The 12,144-nt window shown below is 44.7% G+C and overlaps 1 protein-coding gene across 1 annotated transcript; it reads right to left on the reverse strand.

Annotated features, from left to right (window-relative positions):
• Window positions 1-2,048: 2,048 nt before the first annotated feature.
• On the reverse strand, window positions 2,049-8,706 carry T265_03660 (hypothetical protein; the record flags this gene model as incomplete). The annotated part of the gene is made up of 3 exons (XM_009168202.1): window positions 2,049-2,417; window positions 4,813-5,097; window positions 8,626-8,706. 3 exons carry the CDS (start codon window positions 8,704-8,706, stop codon window positions 2,049-2,051), a joined length of 735 nt encoding a protein of 244 aa, XP_009166466.1.
• Between the last annotated feature and the right edge of the window lie 3,438 nt (window positions 8,707-12,144).

Genomic DNA, 12,144 nt, shown 5'->3' on the forward strand with positions numbered 1-12,144 from the left:
AGTAACAGTAACGAAAGCAGAACAGTTCTTCTCTAGCAACAGTTCGAAAATCTGGCCTAAAAGCCCGTCTTTCGAACGAGTTGCTTGCCTTTTCAAATGCACTGAGTTGTGTTCACAAAGAGAGGAGCTAAACATCTAGACGTTATTTCAGTCAGCTTCTATCCATCGACTACATGGAGTTAAGCGCGAGTTATGGTTTCCCGTCACTTAGTAGGAAACGTTGAAAAATTTAACTTCAGTGTACGTAGGCTGTTATGTCCTTCTAAACTATGCTGTTCTGACAGTCCGAAGTTTTATGCTTTCTAACGCTTTGCCGATTATTCAGCACTGTCCGCCCACAGTTTTCACCAGACTGTCATCATACGAGGAATTCGGCTTCCGGTGTTCCGGCACTTACCTTCTTATCGGTCACCTCAGTTGAATAAGGTACAAACGTTAGAACAAATCTTTTTAGGACATTCACCAGCACCGTTTCCCATCTGTTGCGTTTACCTATCATCAGCATCCCCAGAGGCGTTTTTTTCTTAGCACTACCGTGTATGTATATATAGGTGAGGATATGTGCACATCTGTTGACCACAGAGACCTCCTTTATAGCAGAGCGTCCAGAACAAACATAGGCATTAGTCGTTCCTTATCTTATCTTCCAGTTTTTCCCTCCTACTAATTCTGTATGTTCTACCCTCAGGTCGCTCATTTGTTTCTCAATTTTGGTGCTGTGAGCTGGCCTGTCAAATCGGAACTTACCGATGGAGACCCGCGTGAAATACGATTTCCATTCAGCAAATATATGCAACCATCTAGATACCCTGTAACCGATGTAAACCCAGCGGTAAGACAGTACCGGGAACAGGAGGGGCAGTCTTAAACTGACCAACTGCTGGCCCAAAACCGTCAAATCAAGAGGGGACAGCTGAATAGTCGATTTCCACAGTGAACGCAAAGAGGCGCCATCTGATGTTCCGCACACAACTACGACCATCAAGCGCCAAATTTCGTTTCTTTATTTCTCAGAAGGAGTCACCTCTGATATATATATATATATATATATATATATGTATGTATATATATGCACCATTGTCACCCAGAAAAATTAGATTTGTTTGAAAATTCAACTGCAGTGACCAATGAAGAACCTCAACCGTATTGTCCAGCTGAGCAACAAAAAAACGTTCGACCGGCGGCTCTTGAAGGTCGCCTTGTCAGAACCTTTTTTAAGGGAAAATCGGATAAACAGATCTTACTTTTCGCGGTTGTTATCTGGAACCTATCTTCTGGCAAGGAATGGCTGTTTTCCTGAACTGTAGCGGTCACAAACACTTAAAAACCACATGATAATTCCTGTTCCACTTGCGACCTCAGCCGACAACATGTACACATCTAGTTTTGTTTACGCGGCTGTCACCTGAGTCACGCGCCAGGCTTACGAACTTCAACCACGTCACGTCAAGGTGTATTCATGTTCGTGCAAGCATCAACACGGAGGGACACCCCTCTCTTCACACTACATACAATAAATAAGCGTACAACTTGGCCCAGTACACACACACAGGACGGGAGTTCAACCAAACTCCACAAGTCTCCACGACAGCTATACAGCAGAGAAGACACGTCCTGCGTCCGGAACTTCACTCATGAACACTCTCTCAACAGTTGTCCTCAGACGATAAGTCATTTTTTGGCTTATTCCACTTTTCACATTGTATCCATTTTCACCAAGTGCACATTACCATTGTATTCATCAGCATCCTCGTAAAACAAACATTTGGTAGCGTTTTTCACCTGATAATCAACCTGATTACGTTACTACCAGAGCGCTAACAGAACTTATGAAAACCTCGTTCATAAGTAGTATCTCAGCTGTTATGCTGTCCACTGAGCATACTCATATAACCAGTGCTCCAAACACATGGCTGACGACTCTCCAGCAGGTTTCAAGCGTCTGTAGCGCCACCTGACTCAGGAGTCCTGGCAGGCGGGCCAAGAAAGGAATGTTACTGGGCCGCCACGTCGGGCCGACTGACTGAATCAGTCAAGCATAAACATGCTCATCTGTTCAAAAGTAATAATTCAGACGCCTTCTGTTTGTGCTGGTGGAGCAGTGGTGACAAACTCGCATCGCACGTCACATATGCGGAGTTCAAGCCCCGGAACACCAAAGAATATGTACTACTGAGGAGCTCTAATAAGGGCGAAACTCGAGTCCACTGCTCTCCCTCTTTGATGTGGATCCCGGTTTTGCTGTACAGGAACACTGCCAAAGAATCTGATATATTGAATGACACCGATCGGCTCACGATATGTGTACATCGGGATGAGCATCCGTCAGTTGAGTTAGTTAGAAACACATTTACTGACGATCCGCAGCCTTTGTCTTCTGCCTCACATATTTTGCTTATTACAGCTACAAATTCTGGCTGTGTAATAAGTATGGGAACAATATGAACGCAGTAAACTTCACAACAGTCGGTGGGGTTGCTAAGCTCCAGTACATTCTAATTTGATCGGTACTGCCTCAGTTGGCAGTGAATCGACAAACTGGCCTTTCGCCCCACCCCCGCACGTATATCCGAGTAGAAACGTCTCTAATTTACAAGTAGAGGTTGCGATTTCTCTGTTGCTTACCAACTCCAGTCACATCATGCTGGCCACCAGTTAGCTCAATGTGGACCAATCATTCTGATACATTTACTACGGGTTGACACGTGAAATCGATAAAATTTCAGGCCAATATTTTCTTGTTTTCCCAGTCTACTCCATATGTAAGGATCTGAGACTGTCTTTTGACTGTCTTTTATCAACGACTGTTTTAGCTATTTGGTTTGACATTTATGGCGCGTTGATGCACGCTTACACAGCTGCACTGAGCACAGTAGCATCTGCGATGTTGCGAGGAAACGTCGTGGAGGACAACTCGCCTGGAACTAGTCTTTATCATACACAATGTCGAAGTAAAGTGGTGAAGAACGTTAGTGGAGAAAATACCTCTTAGTCCAATAACGGAATATGATAATCGACGATAGACACAGATCAGTAAAGTCAAAACCGATCAGATGGCTGATTGACGCGCACGCACGCACACACGCACGCGCACACACACGCACACACACATCTAACGGACCGAGTTCAGCTGAGGATAAGTAGGACTAGCTGTCACAACGAACCAATCGTCCACATGTGCTAGGCTTTCGGCCCACCCGCTTACGCTAAGGCGCTAGCCAAATGTACGGCCGCACCACAGTACTTCCCAGGTCACGTGCTTAAATGCCAGAACGAGACACTCACATGTCACGTCGACATCAATGTTGTGATATGGATTAATGTCACATGTATTGAGGAAATGTCAGACGAACCGGTGACTGATTTTTTTTCAGAATTTCAAGTCATAGGAAATCCATAGAATGACGACTCACTCTAGCGGTCAATTGGTCGAAAACAACTGTGTATAAAAAGAAACACATACTTATAAGGGTTGCTTGCATTAATACGCTCTCGGAAGAGAGATCATCCAATCTGTTTGGCTCACTACTCACAATTTTCGAAAACCGCCACTCGCTAGACTTCATCACTCCGTGTATTCGGGTGCATAACAAATTAGACAAAACAGGGTGGCGTTAGCATTTCGGCATTTATTGCGCAAAGTTTGTCTACAGATGGAGCATTTTCTTGTTTTATATCTGGGCAAAAGTCCTCGTGGATCATTCAAATGTTCGTGGGACTTATTCCCCAGTCGAATCCAATTGCACCTGTCCATGAAAGACTGATTGGTGGGGCCGGACATTCGTTTGCAATGGAAAACAAAAGATTGATGTGTTTGCATTATTTATGGAAATTTTCCGTCTGACTCTGTCCTACTGTCGCGAATTTTATGGATGCTGTCAAGAGATGGTCAAGAGATGATAAAAGCCGCTAGAAACGGACACATGACTGACTTTAGATATAGCCACCAGCCTGACAACTGAGAATCAATGACACTGGCTGTTTTGAGTTGGAGAGACCGTACGATGTAACTGATTTTGAAGAGGAGGTTAAAAATGGATGATGAACGAACCATCCGGTAGACGAACCGACTTATCAACCTGCGAAGCCGAATGTCCTAGAAACCAGGGTTATTTTTCAGTCTTCCTTGACCGGTAAGAATACCCTGCAGTTGTGGTACAATCGAACTAAATCTGACTTGCTACGATAAGTACAGTCATCATACGTGGAATTTCAATAAACACCAGGAAGTGTCCGTTATCACCGTTTTCGCGCTTCAAAGCAGTTGGAAGATTCTGCTTCTTACATTCTCTTTCACGGTGAAGAGTGCGAAAAGGTTGCAAAATGATCGAATCTAAAAGAAATTCACCAGTAAGTAGAATAAAGCTCCGATCTTTCTGAACATAGTCAGCCTGGCCTGAAAGAATTTCAGTTTGTTTGACCGTCTGCCTAATACTGCAGTCTAGAACAATGAGTAGAGTTCGACTATATGTATCACGTCAGCTGGAGCCAGGTGGACGAACTGATCCCGCCTTCGAGTTGAGCTCAATGGGACAGTGCACGACGACTTTAGAAACAGGTTCTTTCAGTCACCTTACAAGCCTCCTATCGTTATCATTAGTGTACAGACCCCTGTAAACTATGAGCGTAAACAAACGATTCTTAGATAAAACTGGGATTTCAGTCGATATAGTAACGGTATTTTTCTCAGCTTAGTTCTCGGTCTGAGCCTCTCAAGCTAGCGTTCACGTGAACTTTACAAGCTAGCGTTCCCAAAGGTGCATAACGCCCAAAACCAGGCAAAAACAGATGTACAGCGCCTCATATACAAACTATGTGCGGCGACATTTTGGAAATTCTGACGCCTTCAGGATGCACCATTGGCAACCGGCATTCCGCCACTACTGAGTCATGATTGGCTGTTGGGTCCAGACTTCCGACCAACCAGATCTCGGCTTGATGCCGGACCGGCAAGCGTCCCGAAATTTTGACCAATCTTGCGTGGGATGGGCTTCTTGACCGTGGCAGCGCCTGACTACGAGCGGTAAAAAGGAATCCGTGAGGAATTCCGCCTAACAGCCGATGACGGACATTATGTGTAAACGTAGTTGCGTTGCACTAGAGATGGGCTGAAAGCGTCAAAATTCTGCCGGCGTTTGACTCGGAGGGCTTCCTACGGAACAGACATCAAATGGCCTACAGAAAGGCGACTTGGAAATGTGAAAAGAAGTTCCATCACTACGCAAACGTAGTGGAGCTGTTTACGGAGATATCTAAAATTCTTGGCAAGTGAGGACTGTCCCGTCCATGGGAGTTTCATAGTCAGGTGCCCCCATACTTCTGCGGAGACTGACAACAAAGAGTGCAACAATGTATTAAACAAGTCTGTTTCTTCGTAAATTATCCTACGAACAGTACGAAAATCACTGCTCAGTGGTTACGGAGAATGAACAACAGGGTACTTCAGAAGCGACTTCGCTTAGTCTGGCAAGTGGGTGGAAGAATTTTAGGAGTCTGACAACCGGTGAGTAGTGGAAATCATTCCTGACATTTCGTGGTCCTCAAAGGGGACCGAATAACAGATCTGAGAAGCCTGAAGAGTTGGGAGTAATTATCTGACTATTTGATAGCAGTCGATCGATACTAGTCACGTGTTTTATCAGCGAAACAATTTGAATTAGGAGGTCGGATACCTAAGAACTTTGAATCTGATCATGATGTTCTTGTGTGCCCTTAGACATAACATCTCCCTAATAAACGCCTAACTATGAGGTTGCTGAAGACACTTCAGAACTCCATGACCAGTTCGTCCTTGCACTATGTGCTGATCAGGAAGATACAGCCACCAAGTTTCGGAGTTCAACCTGAACTTTAAATACACAAATTTGCAGGCAAATTCGGTTTTCGCGGGAGCCTCACCTAAGTTCCGACTGGATCTGTCGTTTATGATGCTCACCTTCAATTGCACCAAGGCTGAATCACTTTTCAGTCGGTACGATATTCGAGATATCAAAGTATATTTCCTTGAATGAAACTACTCAAAATTTTCTGAGAACTCTTCGATAGTCGACTGTCTTTTTCGTTCTTCCCAAGGCTCTTTTGTTCCCCAGTTTCCGTCAACCTTGGGCAAAAAATTCGGTTGATGATGAGATGAACGGGAGATTCAGCTGAGATTCAGCTGAGTCTCCGATTGAAACAAAAATGGGCGAGCAAAAAGAGTGTATTTTCCCTAGCGAGTGTCAATGTTAAGACCAACCACCACTTACCAGATTTGCTGAGTAACCTCAAAGATAGACTTGTGCTCGTCCGCGGATGAATTTTTGATAAGTGTAATGCGTGGCTTTTCGGATTTTAAGTTTTTAAGAAGAGTATTCGAACGGTTCATGCTTTTCTGACAGGCAGGAAAGCTACACATTCCACTAAACATCTAAAGAGCGTATGCAAAATTCATTTGCCACACACAGAGGATTTCTTCACAGTGCCACTGGCATGTTTCCCCGTAGTGCGGCCTAATCACTGATGTTCGTTGTCAATGCGGTCACTGGAAAATGTATTCGCATGGCAAAGATAGTTACCGAGTTGGGTACGCCGAAAGCGGAGCAGCAATGACCCGAAGGCGAATGTCATACCTTCATATGACATGCTGAAAACGCTCTGACAACCCACTAGGGCTTTCTTCCTCACTGGAATTCACCAGACGGACGTGGTTCCCAAACTTCCATCAACCTCTTGTTCCACTTGAACAGCAAATTGCACGCAGTCGACGAGGCATGCCCGTTTGCAGATTTCAGTAGTACTAACCGGAGACTCAAATGAATCGCTCGTTTAGGATACTGTCATTCGCATACACTTTGGTGCTCAAATAGAACGGAAGGTTCATAGAATCCGAGGACTTAGGCCCACATAATGAATTCGAAGAAGGAGATTGGTTGCGATCCTATGAATTTTACGCCAATCGTATAAGTAGCGTATTAGATCAAGGCATTGACTCGAATACTGTGCCAGTCAACACACAAGACGACTTGTCTCTCTTTTGATAACATTAGGCAAACTGTCACCAGGACCTTTAACCACGACAAGTCAATAGGTTTTGAAGCCAGCCATCAGTGGAGTGGTACAGAGGAGACGGCATTGAGCAAGCGAGTTGCCGTGTCTGACCTTTTTGGACTCTGGGTGCAAAACCAACGCATAAATTCAAAATAACGAGCATTTTGCGAATGATTTTGGTTTTTTAAGTGTGCCTGTCCCATGAATCCAGTTCTGGACGTACTATAAGTGATCATTTGTGTGCGCTGAATAATACTCACGGTCAGTATTTTACGCGGAATTCGGACTAATTCCCGGTGAAAGCATGCCTTGAAGGCATGTGTAGGTGGCCCTCTTTTGGTGTGGTTGCGTTGGTCTATATAAGTGATTCTACTGAGGAACGCTTAGACAAATTCAAGTCCTTTCCATCTTCTTTGCGAGCACATTCGTACAGAGTGTGAGATCTCTAAGACCATGATGGAACCAAGTTTGTATGTAACTGCGTGTAGTTCGCCAACGGCATACAACTTGGGTTCAGATTGAACCTAAGGTTGATCACAAGGAAACTCGGGGATCGCGCCTACCTGGTGAGCCTGGAAAGGAACGACGAAACCGGTCGTTGGCTATCAAAGAGATTTTAGAAACTTCATGCTGAAAAATTAACCTTCCAGGCAAACTTTCATCTACATTTATGCTCATCTGAGAACATTCAGCTACCGTGGAAATCCGCAAGGTGAAGCGGACGCGGGAATCCGTTGGAATTAATTCAAGGCCATGCACTATTATTCCTAATAGGAAGGTTCTGTCAGCAAGTCAAGGCAAGCAGCAAGCAGTAAGCCGTTCTCAGATTTATGTCAACTGACCCACGACTGACCGGGTGTAGTTAGTTATCCAGGCAGAATTGATAAAAAACATCCTCGCCTTTCCACTCAACAGAAAACTCGTGATGTCTAGGTGAAACGCAGCAGACGTGCACGAAACTCCAGGCATCAGTTATAGAGTGTTACTAGTTAGCCAGACCAACTTAACGTTGTACAGGCTTTTCTCGTACAGTCTGATGCGTCGGGATTCGACATGATGTGGTGGGCATTCATGGGCATTCACAACTTCGTTTGACATTTAACTCGCTGCTGTCATGAACACCAGTCTGCCACAACGCTCTCATTTCGCACACAGAATACGTGCACGGTATCCAGCCGCAGAAACGGTTCATGCTCTTGGTCAGCTAGAGGGCACGTGTCACAATCTATTTAAAGAACAGAAGTCTGGTGTGCTCTTAACTTACACGTGTTTTTCGTGTGATATTACCGGGTAGTGTTTGTTTTCAGGTGTAAGAGGAACGCAATTTCATCAGATGCATAGTTTATTAATAGATTCTTCAATCACTGATGGATTGCAGTAATAAACTAAATACTGAAAGTTACAGGTGCTCGTATCTTCCTTACCAGTTTCCTATATTGATGAAGCTGTGCTCCGGTTTTTGCCCCATATCTTCCGTTTAGTGCGCAGCTGGTCACGGAGATACTGAGCACCTGTTCGTGTTTGTCACAAAACAATACGCTTTCCACAAATCTTCGGTTCACCGTGAGTAGAATAGCTATATATTTTCAAGGTGGTCACGTTTTTAAGGTTCATATAAGTTCGTATACGTTCCTTCAAATATCGTAGCGACTGAAACATGAGGGGCCTGGTGCAGCACATTCAGTTGCCTGAGAACATCGCAAACCAGGGATTCAATCGGGTTCCAGATGAGTCTCTCGAAAGAACCAAATTAGTTTGCAGATGAGTGTATATTCGCTAATTTCGTGCAATTTGCTTTCAAGTAGAACATAAGGTTGACGGAAACCCGGGGACTGCGCCTACCTGGTGAGCCCCAAGAAGGGCGAAACCAGTCGTGGGCTGTCGATGGATTTTCAGCAACCTTATGAGTAGTACATTACAAATATACATGTATCGCGATATCTCGAATATCGTAGCGACTGAAACATGAGGGGCCTGGTGCAGCACATTCAGTTGCCTGAGAACATCGCAAACCAGGGATTCAATCGGGTTCCAGATGAGTCTCTCGAAAGAAACCAAATTATTTGCAGCTGAGTGTATATTCGCTATTCCACCAGACGTTTTTCGCCAGCGGTCCGATTGCTTCAGTGCAGAATGAAATTTTGTGAGCTACGAAAATATGAACGTAGATTTGGATGGTTTTTGGTGTGAGCATATACGCAACAAAATGCAACATTTTCAGACTGTACCATTCCTAATAACTCATCGAAAGTCTTCAAACTATGCTCCACATTCACTGTCGATTCTAACCTCATAAATCCAGGGGAGAGATTCAAGTCAGTAACAGCTTGTATGTGATGCAAGGTCGTTTTGTATTTCGAAAGGACGGAGCGATCGATTCCTCCCCTCCCCAAGCGAAGAGGATAAATGTAATCTAGAAAAAAAAGAAGTTAGAGTTTTGGGAAAGTGGTACAACTTCAGACAAAAGTACATTAGTTTGTACCAGCAACCTACAGGTTCACTCAATGTCTCGCAAAGTCCTAGACAATTCCTCGTCTTGACAAGTCTTGTAATGACTGGGGCGAGGATCAATCACAGATCGGTGAGAAATTGTCTGGACTTATAAACCGGGTCAGACGCACTTGAATTGACAGCGTTAGACCGAAATTTTCTATAAAAAAGAGCACCAGTAGTTGACCTGGTTTGCGGAAATGAAGGGATTGGAAATTCATAGTTTGAAGTAAATCCAGTGGGAGAATCAATCAGGAGCAAAGCGGTATTTCAACGCCTCTTACGGTTCACCATAAAATGAACTGACTTGCTTTGCGTCCAAGGATCAAGTTATATATACCTGACGCCTGGCACACTTTCCGTTTGGTTCCACCAAACGACCATGGAGTCTGTCTAGTAACCCATTTACCTGGTTACCAGGTTGACCTGTGATCGTGCTGTGGCTCTAAGTACAAGCATTTGTTGACAATCAGCTGAAGAGTGCGCGAAGTCCATTTACCTGAAACAAGCGTCTGTGGCACTACCTGACTTGTGCGCCAATCGATCGACACAAACTAGGTATATTACTGAGTATATAACTGGCGTTCCGCTCACAGCACTCACGCGTGAACATCTTCACTTGTTCAGAGGTAAAAATTAGGATGACTTCAGCGTACGCTGGTAGAGTAGTGATAACATGGTCGCCTCGCATGTTAGATGTGTGGAGGTCGAACCCCGACACGATCAATAGATATACACTGCTGATGAGCTTTATTAAGAGGGGAACTGGAGTCCAATGCTCCGCCCCATTCAGTGTGGACTCACCAGAATGCTTGCTCCAGGACAAAAAAAGATAATAAACCGTTCAGTTGCAAGACCCTTTCGGAGCCTAGCTGCCATGACACCCGGAGGAATCACGAATGCTGGGATACTGCCAGGTTTCTCAAGCCTAGACAGAGGAAATCTATAAGGAAAGGCCGTCACGAAGAGACTGGACACGGCAGTGAAGCATCGGTGTTGAACACTGATGTCATGCTGTCGATGATGATGATGATGATGATGATGATGATGAGGAAAGGTCGGATTCCGGTGGGTAAATTCGCGCTCTAACCACTGAGCCATCTCGCCCCTGCGCCAGGACAGGAGGACGATTATTTAAACAAGAGCTATGTACTCTACATAATCCGGCAACCCCCAACACCTGAAAATGTCACATACCGCTTCAACCATTCTAACAGTCGCGCCTCTCTTTTAATTTGAATTCAGTTATGTGTCCAAAATCCGGGTTAAAACATCCACAATAACGGATGTGGTTTATTCGCTCAGACGTACGTCACGAGCGAATAGATCACGTGAGGCTGGAATTTAAAAAAACCACATCAGTCTTCACGTCCAGCTGCACATGACGCATGCCTTTGTGACGCATTTGCCAGCGGACGGGAATCTATTTGTTTCGAGGACTAGTTTGCACCAGGGTGGAACAAGATAATAGGAAAATTTGATTGAGACAAGGACAGCGGAAAAAACAAATAACGGTTCATGAATCCCTGTAAGCGGTTCACAGTAAGTAGTATGCAACTTAAAATTAGCAAATGCACGTCAGTTTATCCATGGAGTCATTGAATTGGACAGATACTGGATTGTCGTTTCAATCCCTGACTGCAGGTGTTGTTGCATTTCACAGGCACCTCAATAAATCCTTTTTGGAGTTGGATCTTACCAATCAGTCAAAAATTTGAATGTCTCTTCGGACAGTACATAACAACTGTCCGTAATGCTAGACTGAATGAGTTTACAAATGGAAATCGAGTTTCACACATGTGTCCGTATCGTCGAAAGGGGGCGAACTACTCTAAATAACCTAAATAATTTTGCTGCCATCCTTCAAGACTGCGTGGGATCAAATCCAGATCTTGTTCTTGCAAGTGGAAAGGTTTGTCTATCTGGACAGCTGCGTTAGTCTCAGTGGACTGGCGAAAGACGAAATCACTTCCTGAATTTGGAAGGCCAGACCACCGTTTACCAACCTCCGACATTTGTGGTGCCGATGTACTATTAACTTGACTGTCAGTGGTAGAGTGTTTGACGATCAGTGATACCGAAGCATTACACGCGTCTGCTGGGAACACCGGGTCAGTAATGTTGAGTTTCCCTTCTAGTGATTTCCAAGAAATTTCACTTTCCCTTGACAGATCAGCTGGCCACAATTCACAGGTTGTGCTGGCTAGGCCATGTGGTTCGTTTGCCCGTAGAACCCCTCGTCCAGCGTTGTGTTGGATGGAGACAACCGAGAGGTTGTTATTCCATGACCTGCAGAACAGCATGAAAGCCCTCACCGGTCGGCTCAGTTGCGCTGGTAGATGCAGTATTCCTAGATGTTCACCGCGAGAGAGACGAGACCAACCGGTGGTCAGTGATATGGGTAGACTCACCCACCTGTCTGAAACACGGACCAGCGCCTCCTGGACTCCGGTGCGCATAAAGAGATTTGGTTCACATTCGATTATTCGCGGGAATTAGTAAAAGCTTCTTCAAGTTCACCTCAAAAGTGAACGGTAACCCTCTGTGTTTTTGGCACCCTATCAAGAGATCCCTTCAAAAAGTTCGCTCAGGTCAAGTTTATCACAACAAGTTTGTTGCTCCTACCGA

Source organism: Opisthorchis viverrini (assembly GCF_000715545.1).
Source record: "Opisthorchis viverrini unplaced genomic scaffold opera_v5_53, whole genome shotgun sequence".
Lineage (NCBI taxonomy): Eukaryota > Metazoa > Platyhelminthes > Trematoda > Opisthorchiida > Opisthorchiidae > Opisthorchis > Opisthorchis viverrini.